This window comes from Diadema setosum, chromosome 4 (genome assembly GCF_964275005.1).
Source record: "Diadema setosum chromosome 4, eeDiaSeto1, whole genome shotgun sequence".
Lineage (NCBI taxonomy): Eukaryota > Metazoa > Echinodermata > Echinoidea > Diadematoida > Diadematidae > Diadema > Diadema setosum.
Genome location: NC_092688.1, coordinates 29,925,381 through 29,943,548, shown reverse-complemented (window position 1 = coordinate 29,943,548; position 18,168 = coordinate 29,925,381). Strand labels below are relative to the sequence as shown.

The 18,168-nt window shown below is 38.0% G+C and overlaps 1 protein-coding gene across 1 annotated transcript in view; it reads right to left on the bottom strand.

Moving 5' to 3' along the window:
* The window catches only part of LOC140228001 (uncharacterized), a 39,201-nt gene that overhangs the window by 6,935 nt on the left and 14,098 nt on the right, over positions 1 to 18,168 (bottom strand). Inside the window, exons 5-18 of the mRNA XM_072308397.1 lie at positions 17,891 to 18,014; positions 16,437 to 16,614; positions 15,761 to 15,939; positions 15,189 to 15,329; positions 14,411 to 14,575; positions 12,996 to 13,117; positions 5,730 to 5,963; positions 4,963 to 5,176; positions 4,189 to 4,425; positions 3,358 to 3,495; positions 2,642 to 2,798; positions 1,742 to 1,969; positions 847 to 1,016; positions 407 to 649 (exon numbers count right to left, since the gene is read on the bottom strand). Coding sequence (XP_072164498.1) covers positions 407 to 649; positions 847 to 1,016; positions 1,742 to 1,969; positions 2,642 to 2,798; positions 3,358 to 3,495; positions 4,189 to 4,425; positions 4,963 to 5,176; positions 5,730 to 5,963; positions 12,996 to 13,117; positions 14,411 to 14,575; positions 15,189 to 15,329; positions 15,761 to 15,939; positions 16,437 to 16,614; positions 17,891 to 18,014 — 2,530 coding nt within the window. The remainder of the gene's footprint in view (positions 1 to 406; positions 650 to 846; positions 1,017 to 1,741; positions 1,970 to 2,641; positions 2,799 to 3,357; positions 3,496 to 4,188; positions 4,426 to 4,962; positions 5,177 to 5,729; positions 5,964 to 12,995; positions 13,118 to 14,410; positions 14,576 to 15,188; positions 15,330 to 15,760; positions 15,940 to 16,436; positions 16,615 to 17,890; positions 18,015 to 18,168) is intronic.

The window sequence follows — 18,168 nt, the reverse complement described above, 5'->3', positions numbered from 1 at the left end:
AAATCCTTGGGTTTGGTTGTTCTGCTCCCTCACAGTGTCTCAGTCTGAACACTCACTCAAGGAAGCCCTGTGAATGTGTAATGTATATCAATTTCAGTCTCAATCATCTTGTACCCCTTTAATAATCACATTGATGTCACCCATGACTCATAGAGTAAAACAATTCAATGTACTCTAAGGGCTTAATCAGAAACTATCCCTCATACACAGTGCAATTTGTCAGGCTGTTGTTTTCCTGTTTATACACACATCTGGCTAATCCCTACATATACACATTTACACACACGCATACATATGATAAAACAAAGTAACAAGCAGAATTACAAGACTCAAACAGATACACACACACACACACACACACACACACACAAAATATGAAGCACTGTGAAGCAATGAGCCTGTTCACCTTGTCCTTGCTATCTTGGAAGATGGGAAAGATGAATGTGCCCTGCAGGACACAGCCCTGGTCAAAAACAGGTAGGACACTCCAACCCAAGTATGAGGAGCTGTCCAGTTTTATGTCCCCCTTACCACCAGCACCTTTGACCATTCCCTTGGAGAGGCCCGAGGGGTCTGGTTGGTAAGCGCATTCCACCCCAAAGAACTGGAGAAAGAGAATGAAGCGTTCATCATACCGAGGGTGTAGTACCTGCAATAAAACAAAACAAATGGCAAAGTCTGATGAATATTGTGAATACTGACCGATCTTAGTGAATCTGTCACATCAAATTGGTTTGATTGCAATCACTTGGTGAAACCACTGGTTCAATAGTGATAGGATAATCACATAACATCACAATTAAGAAAAATAAACAAAACAAAACAAGATGCACAAACTAAACTGACCCTTGGTCTGTCTTTCCATCTAGGTGATCTCATGAGACTATCAATGTCCATCTCTGTGGTCAGAAACACCTCCTGCTGACTGACCTCTGCTACATCTGTCTTTCCAGCCTGCTGATTGGCCCCAACACCATATACGAGTCTAGTCAGGACCACAGTATAGCGATTCTCAGCTAGAAAGACCAAAAAGAAATGAAAAACAAAACAAAACAAAAATCACAACCTGTGCTGAGATGACTTCCCATAGTAATTTGACATGAAACTAGGATACAGAGATGAGTGAACAAAAACATTACAAAACATTAACATTACAGAATTGATGCAAAGTATCTTCTTCATGATTATACCACTTTAAGTGGGAAATGATTATACATTAAATGCACTAAAAATCAGTATAGCGACTATATAGTGACTGTAAAGTCACTTTACAGTTCCACTTTGCTCATGAGCAGAAAGAGATCATTTGCCATATATTAACAGGCACGTTGGTTATTAACTTCACTGAGACAAGCATCTCAGTTGTAACAATTTTCCACAGAATCGATGTAAAAAGTGCTTGCCAGCTAATCCATCTGATTGGCAACAAATTGTTCACAAGAAGCCTAGTATTTTGCAATAACGGAAAAAAATTGTGAACACATTCAATGCAAACAATGAAATGGATGCTTCCCAAAGTGATGACTGACAGGCCATTATGGTCGCCTGGTCTAAATGAGCTCATACTTTGTTTAAACACAAACTCCATGAATGGCTAGGTCGAGCTCATGCACTATGTCATTTTGAGAACGAGTGAAGTGCCTAACCAACTGAAAAAAAAAAAGAGAGAAAGGTCATTTTCAGAAATCATGTGCACGAGCCAATTACAAAATAGCTTATTGTGAAGGTGCATTGCAAATACCTTGGAGACCAAAGGCAGCCCGGACTCTGACTGCCACCCCGGCAGTACTGTCATAGTCCACACAGCGGACAAGGTCCAGCAATGGAGGTCTTCTGTCCCTTGGAAGCTTTGAAAGGTCTAGTCTATCTGTCAGCCACCTCTCAATGTCTTCATCAGATCGTCTGGACCACACATCATCACTTTCCTGTTCCCTTACTGGCCTGGATGTACTAGCAACGTGTCTGTCATCTTAGTAAACATTATGTTTTGTGACCAACAGAAGGAGACGAATAAGATTTGTAGGTGCAGAAATGCAATTATGCAGGCATGTAATTAACCAAACAAATATTGCACAACCATATGACTGAGAACGCACAAAGTGCCTATAATCAGCCTATCTATCAATTAAATACCTAAATATAAAAAAAGGCTCGAAGTCCAAATTTGGCTTTCATCTTTGGAGACCTCTTGCAAAGTAAGTAATACAAAAATATAGATAATCATATAAATAACTGCTGTGCATTTGTATACATAACATTACCATCAATAAAAGAAAATGAAAATTTTTGGATATTTGTTTGCATGTTTATTTTTTCTCAAAATTCTCTCTTCTGAACTTGGGCCTTCCTCATATTCAGGTACAATCATTACTCACTGCTACATAAATATTATTCTCCGCATATAACATACATTGACTAATAAAACCAATAACATTTGTGGAAACCAATTGCTGGTCTACCATAAAATGCTTTGAACCTGATGACATCACACACTTTCTGTAAACAGAGTATATACGGGAAACCTGAATTTGGATTGATTTATCTTTTTCACCCTCAAACTTGTATCCTGAATACATATCTCAGCCACAGCATGCCCATGTTATGTCTGACAAAGAGATTATGTCAAAATACCCAGTTTTACCTTCCCTTCTAGCCAGCTCCAAGATGGCTTCTTTCTCAGTCTTCTGCCAGTCAGCTCTTGCTTTGTAGTGTTTGATTACATTAACCTCTGATTCATTGGGCTTACACTGGTGAGAATGGTAGAAGCCACTGGTGTATGCTGGTGCTTCTAGAAAGTCCTGTTGGCACAGAGGAGAAGGGCGGTGTCAAAACGTAAAACCTTTAAGAGCAGTTAATACAATAATGTAAACCTAGATATAACTGGACAGTCCTCCCTCTTATTTAGTAACAGACTGCAATGAGAAATTTATGATCAAATTGAACATGATAGTGTCACATCATGGGAATCTCAATATGATCAACATTCCAACTTACATTTCAATCAAGGGATTAACCAATAGTTACAAATGCTTCACAAGATTGCAATTTCTGATGGCTATAATCCAAAGGGAAAATTTTCCCAATATGATGCACACGCTGCAATATCTTACTTTCCCTTCCTACTGCAGCACAATATTTGTCCTATTATTGCACTAAAGGAAGAGGCAATCTGCAGAGATTAGTGCAGGTCCCATTACTGTAATGAATTCTGCCTACGGTGGTCTCTCTGTGTCACTGTTAATGGACTGTGTGCAAAGGCACTGATCTTGGACTTCCCAGAAATTCTCTTCTTTATGTGTTTGGAATGCACACACTGCCTACACTTTGAGATGTTGCTATTAGTCACACACAACTTACATCAGACCTGACTAGCAGTCTCACTAGCAGGGAACAGCCTGGGACTGGAGGAAGATGGTCCAGAGATTGAGGAAGAGTGGGACGGTTGGTGATCGGGTAGCCTCGTCTCATGCGCAGCTGGTGTCCACCGATGTTAAGCTAAGCATGAAAGCAATTTACAGTGATACAACCACAGGATAGACTGAAAAGGTGTTATATGTCTTCTACTTCTGGAAGGTAGCAGACTGGTTTATGAAGCATACAGAGAATTTCAAACTGCTATGGACTTGGTACATCTAACACTACTGGCTCATCAAGATAATTCTGAGAAATTTAAACAAATTACACTGGCAGTAAACAAAGAAACTTAAGAATAGAACATGTTCCATTACATATTCATTCTTATGGATAAAACTGGATGTAATTTCATCAACAGTTTTGCACAGACAGTGATAGATGTATTTGGGTTGTTTGTTTGTTTGTTTGTTGTTTTTTTTTGGTAAAGTGAAATACAATACAAAGAGTTCGGATTCCACTTATTCACATCAGTATGAACACCAACAATAGTGACACTTGTATCATGCCACTTCCTTGACAAAAGTATCCTCTACTGTCTGTTCCTGCAAGCAAATTTCAGAGCTGACACAAATCACAAATTAATAACTCATAGCAAGTCTGCTAGCTCCCTCACATCCCCCCCCCCTCTTCTTTTGGTATACTGTGTGAGAAAAACATTGTTGCCACAGTACATCAGTGTTACAAAGAGAAGACACAGTGGGAGAGTGATGAATATTTGATGCTGGTATGATATTCCCGCACATGGAAAGGAAGCACACTGAAAGTTGTCCTCACCTTCTTGGTTTTGGGGTTATATACACTGAGCAGACTTGATCCCAAGACAACTAACTGGCCGGTGTGTCTCTCCACAGTGTAGACTCTGAACTCAATGAGCTCATCAACTTTTCCTGTCCCAACTGTGGCACGGTGTTTGAACTTTGGGCAGCGGGCCAGGGATGACCACTCTGCCTGAGTGGACACCGAGTCTACAGCAGAGTTGACCTTGCCCCCATCCAGAAAAGCAAGAGTGACCTGGGATGGAAAATGAATATCATTCTTGGCACGAACATTCTTTGGAAACGGTGATCTCGCTCAGTATGTAACTTGTGATTTGTTCTAGTAGTACTGCAAACATATCAGGACACATACTAGTCCTTATAGGAGATATTAGTAATACATACAGGTATATTTGTATTCCAAAGTGAATACAAGCAGGTTCATTCACTTCATTTCATTCATTTAGGTGTTGTTGTTTTTTTCATTTCCAACAGAAACATATAGATATTTTAAAGAACTTGAAAATGTAAAATTACATCACAATTCACAATGTTTACAGAATATCATTATTAGACGGAAATGCTGGAAATGGAGAGGAATGCTAAAAAGCAGTGCTTGTAGAGTGCATTCCCCCTCTCCCACAAACACTCTTGATTTTATGGCCTGACATAAACATATCCATCATTACATGCATTGATAAGACCCTGTGCTGTACTCTGCTACTTTGTAACACATTTGATACCACTATAGGGCCTACACATGTGTTTCAATATCAATGTTTGAGTTACCAACCTTAGCTATGCTAGCATTGTCTGGCAAAAACCTGACCCCATCTATGTACAGGTCATAACCATCTGTAGGATCAACGGCCTCAGGGAGGTCAGAGGTTGCACTGATGTCAAAGAGCACCCATTCTGGTTCAGGATCTTGTGCCTGTGGTCTTGCAATAGGATGAGGTGGTGGTGGTGGTTTGGGTGTTGGTGATGATTGCTTTGGACTTTCCAGGCTGATGTGCAAAGGAGTGTGAAGAGAAGTACCATTATAGGTTGTGAGAAGTTTTGATTACAAAAAGTAACATTTCCACAATTATTAAAATGCCCACTGGTAAGTAGCAAATTGTTACTTGCGACAAATTGTTTGTATTTTTACACAGTGGCCACTCGAAAAACAGGTGAATTAAAATTTTTGTACATCTCTATTATCTTATTGCCCAAAGCTTTTGTCTGAAAATCAGCTTTGGTCAAATTTCCCTTTAATGGAAAGTATCTCTGATGAAATAATGGAATTAGAACATTATCATAAAATTACTTAACTTTGCTGTCAAATATGGGAGTTCTTGAAAAGAAAATGATGTTCATTCTGATATGCCAAGGGGCAAGAAAGATGAAATCTTATGGTGCTGTGAATGCAAATGGACAACTGGCAGACAAATAACCTTGCTTTTGTTTTTAGGGACAAAAATCATGTAGGCTACGGATGAAAGCATACCAGTATTGATACAAACTATGCATCAAAGAATAAAACAAAACATGTAATATCAATCCATCAATGAGACCAACCTTTTGACAGGCGTATTGGTAGCAATGTCTTCCTGATCTTCAGTGGCTGCTGGTGGCAGGGGGCTTGGTTTAGGGATGGACGGAGGTGCCAGCTCATCTGATTGCCTATCAGGAACCACCTCAGTGGGGGTGTCAAGGGGGACATCTGGGTGGATTGGTGAGGGACTGGGAGACTCTAGACTCATAGGGGAGTGGGTGAATGGACTATCTGTGTGGATGGGATGAAGGGTCCTCCTGTGTGTGGGTGTGTGTGTGTGTGTGTGTGTGTGTGTGTGTGTGTGTGTGGGTGTGGGTGTGTGAGGGAGTGAGTGGGTGGGGTAGGTTGGGAATGAATGGGTGGGGACGATCATGTGTGCAGAAAGATAGGGTGCAGATTCATAGGTAAACAGAATTTCACTGGTGACCACAAAAGAGTGCATGATACTTTTTGGTTACAGGAGAGCACTGAGGCTGAGTGTCTTTAGTCTGCATTTTATATACATAGATGCCAATAATATGGATGTTACAACAGAAAAATTGTTTAGAAGTTTAAAAATTAAGAACATCACCAACACAAATGCAACCTTTGGTTCAACAACAGATTAAGTATCAGCTCTGGCATTTCACACCTACATGTGCATTAACCCTATTCTAACTGGGCTATTTGAGACCAAGTTTTTACTGAGGGGGGTCAATTTGACCCCCCTTCAGATCTCGGCCGCCGATCGTGCAATCGCCGCGACATTTTGCCTGAAGATAGAGCTGGATGTAAACTACAAGATAACATGGTCATACAATAGAAAAATGTTGCCTTTCTATTTTTAATAAATTGATTATGCAAATTTGTGCATGAAATCATATTTTCACCTATAACTCCATTAAAAAGACTGGAGGATTGCTAAATTTTTGTGTCAGAATTCCTCAAGACACATCAAACAATCTTCTTGAAAAAAATTAGCACAATCGAAATCAATTTCTTTTGTTTTTTATTGTTTTGTTAATTTTTAATGTATTTTACTGTTTTTTCGACCTTTTGTTTTCTATTGTTTTTTGCCAAAATTTGTTGCAGGCACTTTTTCAGGCTTATCTACACTAGAATTGATTAATTTCAATGGTTAAAAGTTGAAATAATCCAATTTATATCAATTTAACCAAAAAACACAATTTGCATTGGATTTGCACACGATATCATGAATTTGAGCTGTTTTTTGGTTGACATGCATATGCAAAACATTACGTAACTTCAAAACGGTGTACCCGGACGTCGCAAATTTGGTCTCAAAATATGCGGGAGACTTCAATGAAAAAAGTCGTGAAACGATGCGGCAAAATCTTTGCGCGTTGCGAAATCGTGGCGTGAAACGTCGAGGGGGGGGTCAATTTGACCCCCCAGTTAGAATAGGGTTAAAGGGACATTCCGGACGATTTTCATAATTTCACATCATGTAGTACATAAATTAACAACTCCATGTATAGATTCGTGGAATTTCTTGTGGTCTTTGAGCAGAGAAACCAATAAATTGAAAATCTTACACAAATTACACTGAACAGTGTTGATGACATCAGAGCCTCATATATTTCCGAAATGTAGCAGTGCAATTCCATTACAATACCACTTGCTCAACAAGTCCACCTGTGAAGAATCTATGCATTGCTTTTTCTTTTGTTCTGCTTCCTTGAACCCCAACTCCTGCATTCTTATGGTGACCATGTCATCATCCTTGTTCATTGCAATTTGTTATAAATTTTGAAAACATTCTCATTCCTCATCCCAATCACTGTAAATTCTGAAACTCTGTACTCAGTTTAACTGATTTACATTTGTTCAAATGTAAAAGTATGAAAATCATCCGGAGGTCCCCTTTAAAGAGCATTTGACTGAAAACATACAATGTACAGGCTTGACAGTAATGATGTGTATAGCACATCTCTGCATGAGAGCTTTAATATTAGCATGCAACAGACTGACACATGGGTACTCTAAAACTCCCTTTATTTGCCATACAATCAGTGTGTAGTTGATATCATGAACATGAATGCAAGACCAATGACAACAGAAAGACAATCAGAATAGTGCAAAAAGATACATTCTGACAGATTTTTCGTTTTTGTTTGTTAAGGAGAGGACAGTGAAAGTCATTAGAAATATACATTAACCATGATTATTTATACAAGAGAATGCCATATTTGCAAAATAACTTGCCAAATTCATTATTGATTATAATGAAGAGAAAAGAGCTTGGATTTGAAAAAGAGAAAAAGTCAAGAATATCAGCACAACAAACTCACTAATAGATGTGCTACAAATAGTTTCACACAAGGTCACGTATAAGCTACAGGACATGCACAAATCATAAACACATATTTTGCGGTGTGGAAATTTTCAAACATTTTGCAATTCCACATCTTTCCAGAACTGGAAAAGTGTTAGCAAACCTTGCACCAGCATTTTTCCAGAATGTACCATAGGGCCTACTACTAAAGATATTCATGAGATAAAAATATATGACACCATGTCAAGCCACAATCACACGATAGATGCAATGTAGAGCCTTAAGTTGAGACCAACAGCGGGATATTAATGCAAAGTACAGTAAACACACATGTGGTCATGATTATGCCTAGATTTTTGATAATCATGAAAATCAAGCTTTGAAAATGGAAACAACAAGAAAAGAAGGTTTCCTTTAGTCATAGAGTGATAGTGAATGGATGCTGGCTGTCACCTATGGAAGGGCCTATAGTGTTCTATCACCATTAGACCATGATGCCATACTTGCTGACCAAATGAGGCTCAGTAGGATCAGTGGACATGGTTTCATAAATACTTGTTCCAATGCATTCCCCTTCTTATTAATCTTGATTGCTTTTGCTTCATTCAAAGCAACTATCTTTTTGTGGTATGAAAGATATACAACTGCTGCTGCGAGTAATCTCATTTGTATTCTCTGACCATTGCTAAAATATTGTGAGGAATTCATGCTCCGTCTAAAAGTGTTGAGTATTGAAAATGGTAGAAATGAGCATACCCCTAGGGTGTTAATGTGTAGCTCTTTGGTGAAAAATAGGTAAAAAGCAAGTTTAAAGGGTGTGTACAGTTCTGGTTGAGGTGAGGATTTAGCTTTTAACGTTTTGCGAGATACTGTATTCAGAAACCATTCTATGAGTTGCCATAGAGCATGCAATTCTAAGGAGTATCAAAAGTTTATTTGATGAAAATCTGTTTTGAAAGGGCTGAGATATCCAATAACAAGGTGAAACAAAGAGATCCTAATAAAAGGCGTGGCCTGTCACCTTTTATTATTATCACTTTTTTTTTTATATCTCAGCCATTTGAAAACCAATTTTCATCAAATAAACATTGAATCCTTCTTAAGATTATATGCTCTTTCATATTTCATAAGAGGTTTCTCATTATCTCACTTAGGAATGTTCAAAACATGAATCCCCACCTCAACCAGTACTGTACAGTCCCTTTAATGCGAGGTTACTTGGTCATTTGAAAAATGAGTTGTAGAAATGTGTTAAATATTATATTGGTCCTACATAAAAGAATTGCTTTTAAGACATGATGATTTTCTAATACCTGTATCATAATACCCACATTCAAACATCAATTTAGGTACCGGTACTGTACCACAAATTTGGGAAATCACATGTGTCAATCACGTATTATGAAGTTAGGTGACAGTGCTAATCAAAATAGGAATCACTGGAACAAGGGATTAATCTATAAGATTGACATACCACTTCTATTAGTGACCAAACCCAAAATGAATGTGTCTGTGTATACAGTATACACTGCTGAACATATAAGTGAAAAATCTTTATGATAGAGTTTGAAAGTATGAGTTAATTCATAATTAATGTGATTTGCATTTCCAAAGGTTAAAGACTGGAAAGAGTGCAAGACCACAACATTTTTGCCTATTCCGTCACACACACCGATGGTTATGATGCAATGAATTGCTGTTCATTACAGCATGACACCATGCTGAAACCATGATGAAACCAACCCCCTCCTTGAAAACAACAATATCTCACATATACACCATAGGGACATGACAAATGTGATAACACTTTTGCCAGAAACACAGCTTAACTGTGTCTGAGATATAACAACTCAGTAACTTTCAACTAAAGGAATACAAATTCTGTGGCAGAGCAACTTCAAAGGCCATACATTAATAAACTCCTTTTTGTCTTTTTTTTTTCTTTAAAGAGGAAGGGTCCAAATTCTACAAAACATATTGATGTATTCATTAGCATTCAAGGAATACACATGAAGCAGGCTAACTCATGGTTCTTACGAATATTGACAGGATTGGCCATGGAAACAAAAAATACCCACAAACAAACAGACAGAATATTACAAATGCAAATACTGAGCAGAAGGGACATATATTACGATAATGTGCAAGTGCATGGACACCGAAAATAAGATAGAGCAATTCCTCTCATAACTTGTATTGAATACAAGAGAGCATTTTAGAGACCCTGCAGTGACCCACTTTGAAGGCTGGAGTGCAAGCTAAGATTGGGGGACAGTGCAGCAGGATTAGAGGATGGGTGGGTGTGGGACTGGGGAAGAGAACCACCGACTGCTAGGTCAGGAGTCTGACTCTTGGATGGGGACAGGGATCTTGGTGGTAGAGGGGGTATGTCTGTATTCTGGGTGGCAAGTTTGGGGTCCTTAACAGGGGACATCTTCCGTGGCTTATATGATGTTGGAGCGAGCATGGAAGAGACCTTAAAAAGGTCTGGATTTGAGGTCTGAATATCAGTACTAGGCAAATAAATAAAGGAGACCAACAGAAAAAGATTGCATACAGCAAGTTTGGATAATGAATACATACCAAGAAAAGAGATAATGACTAACAGGAAAATAGCATCATTTATGACACTATGAGAAGTGGCATGCGAGGCCAGTTGCCTGTGAAACATGTATTCCGTATGTAGTAAGCAATACAATAAACACAACAATAAATACTTCTCCAGAATACCTGAAGCAGCATTTGATCCACAACTCCCAGCAGGTTGGATACAGATAATTATTGTACTACGGTGAAAACAATCCAATATCTGATTAATCAATGTTCTTTTGTGATATCATCTCCTTCATAACAAAATCTTCAGCACAATGAAGCCCCTAAGGGTGTTTCACAAAAACTAAGATTATGGGTGACTGTTCATATCCCTTTGTTTGGCCTGTGCCTTGCAAATGGTGCCATTTGAACTTTAGGGGCATTTTATAAATTCAACATGTGCAGTGATGGCTATCCATACAGATTAAGTGTGATTTAAGTTTAACTTATATTTAAGTGTATCTTCGGGGAAACACTCCTTGGAATAATTTTGATCATTATTTTTGCCTAGATCAAGCTCACTATTGTGATGTCAAATTGCAATTAATGCTGCTTTCCCCAAATCAAAAACATTTTCTGAAAATCATATGCAATGAATAAGATATGCACCACATACGGCAGTACTTTGTACATTAATGCAACTGGTCTTAAGATTTAAGCAAGGAATCTCCTTTTCTAAGTCTAAGTCATTTCCATAGGATCAAGGAGGGGTAAAACATCATGGGTACTCTTCCTTCCTCTGTAATGACCAACATGACCATGTACTCTGAGGGTACAAAACTGACACAACTGCAACAAGCCATTCATCTGGATCAATATATCACAATTTTGAGCTACTGTCTTCCCTGGGTGTAGCATTACAATTCATTTGCAAAATACCCCTCCCCCCCAAAAAAAAAAACAAAACTAGAAATGTCGCTTTGGCGACTGGTATGCCTCCGCCATAATGCATGATTTTCCCAATAGGTCTAGATAGTACATGTGGACAATGTGTGATTACATTTTCACAAAATTGGCAAAATATTGAAATGACAAGTTTGTCACAAATGTGTTGAATGTTCACCTTCCTTGACCTAGGTTTAATTGGATGAATGGGAGAGCATGTATCTAGGGATTTAAGGACTTTAACTTGACTTTGACCAATTCATACATTTAGGCATTGAGTAATTTTCAAGGTACAGGTGTGGAGAAAAAGTGCAATTTCTGAATTGAATAGTAAATTGTTACCATTTTCATCTGGCCCTTGACCCTAAAATTCATAAGATAATCACTTTCAGGTAGAACATGCATAATATGTACTAAGTTTCAAGATAACTTGAGCCACTTCGAGATATGGAGGAAAAAGTTTGACCTTTGAGGCAAAAAAAAGAAGAAAAAAAAAAAACTTTCCAGAGAATTTCTATTAGGTTACACATGCATACACCAAATGTAAAAAAATAATAACCCTGCTGGCATTGCATAAATATGAGGGAAATAGTAAAATTTTGAAGTGTTGCACTTGACCTTTGACCCCTGACCTTTGACTCCATGAACCCTACATTCTCTAGATAATCACTTCCAGTCAGTACATGTATATACTATGTTCCATAAAGATACCTTGAACAATTTTCCAAGGCACGGAGAAAAAAAAGAAGTTTTGATATTTTTACTTGACCTTTTGACCTTTGACCTCATGACCCAAACTTTCACCAGAGAATCTTAATTGGGTAATACATGTATACACTAAGTTTCAAGAAAATATCTTCAGGCATTCAATAGATATGGCGAAAATAGTGAAATTTCATGTATTTGACCCTGACCTTTTGACCTTTGAACTTTGACCTCATGACGCAAACTTTCACCAGAGAATCTTAATTGGGTAATACATGTATACACTAAGTTTCAAGAAAATATCTTCAGGCATTCAATAGATATGGTGGAAATAGTGAAATTTTATGTATTTGACCTTGACCTTTTGACCTTTGACCTTGAGCATGTGCACCCAAAAGTTGATAGGCACAACTTCACCCCCTAATACACATACATGCCAAGTTTCATTAGGATACCTCAACAGGTTTTGATAGTTACCTTGTCCACAAAATTCATTACGGACGGACGGACGGACGGACGGACGGACGGACGGACAACCCGAAAACATAATGCCTCCGGCACCACTTCGTGGCGGAGGCATAAAAAAAGAAAGAAAGAAAGAAAGAAAACTTAAGTTGAATTAGCGTAAGTCAATTCACGAGACACATGAAAACAAAAGTTACTTACTGCAATCAATTAGAATATTACTAATCTAGAACTAGACTTTCCACAGCACACTGTATGATTCAATGACAAGCATAGTATATAGACTGGGCTATTACCACTGAATACTTCAGTGAGAAAAACTGGTAGATTTTCCCCCATAGAGTAAAGAATTTCACTCAGTGCTTACTTCTCTTTCAGAGGACGACGGTTTATGGCTGGCACGAGGGTGACAGCTCCCTCATTCTGCAGCAGCTGGAAAGCCTTCTGGATGTCTAATGTGTACAGTCTGCTTGGCTCACTCAGGAATATCTAGCAGATGTTTAGAAATGCAGGGGGAACCAAAACCAAGTTTAGCTTCACTGTTCATTATTTGCTAGAATTTGAGTTGGCCCTCCAAAACCGTATAGGGACATCTAGATTTGAAACAATATACTGCATCATCAGGACTAGGCTATATCAGCACAAAATGCAAACTTGGTACATTAAAATCCTTTAAGCATTTCACAGACAATATAAAGACTGTCTACTTCAACTTATTTTGATTGTAATGTAAACATCCTCCACACTGCCAGTCTAACCAGTATACTCAACAGACAAATCTTGCTATACAAAACAGCCTGGACCTACCACTGAAATGCCAAAACACTTGTCACAATCCTATTACTGTAAATTCTTCAATGTGGATGGATAAAGGAATGCTACAATCTGCATCTCTTCCATAAGTGATCCCTGTCCTTTCTCACATCACTCCTCCCACCATGCATACTCAGACAAGATCAACTAGCACTCTGAGAGTGCAGAACTCCACCAAGCAGCTACTTTTCCATCGATGATCTTCCTCTTCCATAGATATCAGTGATTTCCACCCTTATACGTATGCATGCTGAAAAGTCGCCCGATTTCCCAATATACAGTTGTAGAAGCTTTTGTTATGTCATAAACCCTCAGCTGCGCGGGCGTGCCTCACCCTAGCAGAAATTAGAGCACGCACTTTAGTGCACGTATGAAAACCTTAAAAAATGCCCAGCTTGAACTCCCAAGTTTATTCACCCTACCTGCAAACAAAATCAAAAATCCTTCATAAAATCCATAAAAATTTCTGGATAACTACCAAAATTAATCATCTGTTCCTTGTGTCAATCTTAATCTTTTCTGTAAGTTTTATTCAAATCTGTTTGCAATTTTTTGAGTTATTTTGCACACAGACAAACAAACAAACCAACAGTAACGAAAACATAACCTTCTCCCTTGGCGGAGGTAACAAGTGGTAACAAGTGGTAACAAGTACATGAATACTAGATCTGCCCTTCGTGTCCATGATCACGGTATCAACCTCTACAAGTTGCCCACACTGGGTTTTACAGTTTGAAGGTTTTGTTTTTTGTTTTGGTTTGTTTTCTTTGTCTGTCAAACCGCAAGGTACACACAGCACATACAAAATCCAAATTACACGTGTGATGCTATCCTCCGGTGGTTCAAAAATTGAAAACAACACAAAGAAATATCATCGAGCTGACAAAAGGTAATAATAAAGTAACAAAACCTCATGTTTCTGTTAACATTCAAACCAAATAGGCCAGAATTCTTGCAAGTTATACTGACCTGTTTCATGCCGTGGTAGTCTTGGGCCTGTTGCATGAAGTTCTTTCTCAGCAGCATAAGGAGTGCTAGACAGAGATCACGCAGAACCTCATGGCTCCAGCCATTCATGAAGCACTGATCCCATATGTAGAGGACAGCAAGTGTGTCACACACACCAACAAAACCCTGGGAATTGTTTAACAAGGGCATCCTTTAAATTTTGACAACATGTGTGTGATTCATTGATCTATTGCTTTTAAGGAGATGGGTGGGTTGACATCATGAGCAAAACAGAGGACAATGGTTCCTCCAGTATCTACATGCTATTAACTAAAAAATATCTGCCTGCTCTCAGTCAGTTTAGTGAGGTTTGATTGGAAGCTTTTTCTTGATTTGCTCTACACCAAAATTTACCTCTCAGTATGTGCAAGTATTAAAAAATTGAAACTGCTTGTTTATGAATGGAAGCATCTGCAATGATAAAAGTGAGCTATATGCTTTGTTTCCAGAAAATTATCATATTCAAGTTTAAAAAAAAAAAATCCTACATGTGCAAACAGGGTCAATTACCAAGCTGAGAGTCTTCCTTTGTCATTTTTTTTAACAGGAAAATCCCTTTTCTATGTTGAAAAGCATCAGCTCACTAAATCTTTGTAATGTTCAATAGTTAATCTTTATTTCTCATTAATATGACAAAATTCTGTAGTACCTGACCCTATATCATTGAAGTTTGACAACTAGATACAGAAAACAACAACAAACTGATGATTTCCAAGCCAATGTAAGATTTAACCCTCACTTCACCAAGCCACTTTCTGAGGAACATCAGAGGACTGGCCAGAATATCTCCTGTTGCCATGGCAGCAGAGTCCACTGCTACATCAGTAGTGAAGGAGGATGCTTTCCTTTTTTCATCATATATTTGATGCACTAGAAACTCCTGCAATGATAGAACAAGACAGAAGAGTAATGAAAGAATGACATTTACGTTTCAGATTACATGCTATATGCAAACTCGTACTTTTGAATCTAGGATTGGCAGGTGGTTATGGTATTTAGGGATAGCAGTGTTTCAAAAGTATCAAATAAGACAATACATCCTTCCAGTTTTATTCACAGCATCAACAAATGCCCATCTTCACATAACTAACAGTAGGAAACATACATTTTACTCAAATAAAAGACAAATAAACAAACAAAAGACTTAAGCATTTACCTCTCCAATTATGACTGCTTGAATCAAGTTTACTGTATGCACAAAGACTGCATGGAAGCACTGATAGAGTAAAGACATTGTAACCTATTACAGACAACAAAGGCACTGGAATCTGTTACTTGCAACCTCGATGATGATAATCTTGGCAGACTTGCCTGAGGATCCATCTTGATGTTGGTCTGGCTGCACTGGATAAGATGAGAGTAGTATTCTGGATCCTCTGTCTCCACAATCTTCATCACATCTTGAGCAATGGCAAGGACTTCAGACCATTGTGGGAATGTGTGTGTTGTCAGAAGTTCAAGCTGGAGTGCCAGTTCATAGGGACGGTCATCTATAGGCACAAGTAACATCATCACATGAGAGCTAGGTTACTAGCTTGTGCTTTGAATTCTCTATGTGACTGAATAAATGTAGACACATATTTCTTTTAAGAACAGGCAGGGTTTCTATCTATCCAGTTCAACACATCAAAACATTTAAGTTCATGGGGAATCATTCTCAGGGCTTACATCTTAACTTACACCAGTGATTCTGAATGTTGTAATTGGTGAGCCTTGTGTGAAAGACATGACATGCATATTCTGGTTTTAACCTGATTTAAGCCTAGTAGTATCTGCATACATCATCTCCAAGATAAATCATCTCACTTTAATTGAACCTAGGGAGAAAATCAAACAATGAAAGCTTCAGAATGCAGTTCAAGATGGCTGTTCCAATTCAATCTATCATTAATCCACAATCCTAAAAACAAACCATGTTCTACCTTCAATGGAAAAGTGCTAAAACTTGCATATACCTGTTTATAAGGGCAGTTAAAGTTGAACTCACCGGTTTTGTTCCCAGCAGGGTTCCTGTCTTGAAGAGCCAGCTGTAGTGGGTAGAGCCAATGGATGAAGAAAGGCTGGTAGGACCTGTTAAACACATACAGGACATTGAGGGTCTCCCTGGCTTCCCTGACGATAGTCTGATCTCTGTGCTTCAACAAGCATGGTGTGCTGCTGTATTTCTGTCAATCAAATGTTGAACAAGGTATGAAGTAATCTTAGCAACACAAGTGCACTCACCAGCCATGAGGATTGAGTGAATGCAGCAATATCAGCAGAACACATCAGTGAAAGTTTGAGGAAAATTGGACAATCCACTCAAAAGTTATGAATTTGTAAAATTCTGCACAGTCACTGCTGGATGAGAAGACTACTACAGAGTATGGTGTCACATGCTTAGAACAAGATAAGGAAAATATACAGAGAATTCCACAAAATTTATTCTTTTGAAAACAAGTAGACATTCCCTCAACTTAGTACTGATGTATGTAAAGGGTAATATTATTCTCCCTGCCTTCTGAAAGAGGCAAGTCAAGTGCTCTTTATAAAGCAAGAAAAGTGAAAATATGTCAAATTTTCTTTTCATTTTCTTTACATCATTCTACACCTGTGACATCACAAGCTGTAGTAATCCTCCCATCCAGTAATGGCAGCATTGAAACTCCAAAAATTCATAACTTTTGAAGAGATTGTCCAATTTTTCTCAGCTTTCACTGATGTGTTCTATGAGCATTGCTGCATTCTCTCAATCCTTAACAAATATATTAAGGAGAACATGTCCTTTGATGGTATATGTTTTTTTTTTTTTCACTCATTAGCTTTTACATGTGATAACAATAACACTACACTACTTATTAATGATTTTCCCTAGAACATAAAATATGTGTGGACTTTGTGTTACATACTGTATTTAGTGACTGAGCAAGTCAGTCAAGTGCAAAATAGCTTGGACATGACAAAATGGATGCATCAAATTTGTGTGTGCACACTAGAAAGAAGATGTAGCATTATAATATTCTCTAATTCGCCAGGCTTTTACAGAAACTCATAGGCCTACTGCTGTTCTCTTCTGTTTTTAAGAAATCCATATTAGGTTGCTTAAAGGTAAAATTGTGATCACATCCCTTAAACTCTTACAAAGTACATTGTTTTGCTCACTGATTGGCATTGAACACTGGAGTGCTTTTTTCGTTGATATGCATTGATAAATGGAAACTAATTGCCATTGAAGAATGATGAAATTGCTGCATTAAAAACGAAACATAAACTAAGCTCTATGTAGATTTTGATTCATCCAGGTAGTATGCTAAAAGCGTGTAAATTAAATCTGTTCGACTGGACTTACTTGTGAATATCACAAATAAACTAAGCCCACAAATTTAACCTCTATGAGGGTATTCTAAAGTTCATATACCAGTAATGTATTCATCATTTATTGTTGGAAAATTGAGCACAAACCTCTTGAACAGCTGTCTCTATGAGGCCATCTATAGGTGAAGTAGTTGTAGACATCAGTCTTAATTCGGCCTTTCCTCTCATTACCAACTTGGCAAAATTCTTTCTGAGGAACATCTCAGCACTCCTATGTGGAAAAGAGAGAGAGAAAAAAAAATAACAGAAACGTCAGTACAACTTACACTAACGGGTTGTCTGGAATCTACTGATAAAGATTACACTTATCATCATGCAGATATTGATAATAAAAAATGTCATCATAACTAAATGTAGTCAGTACA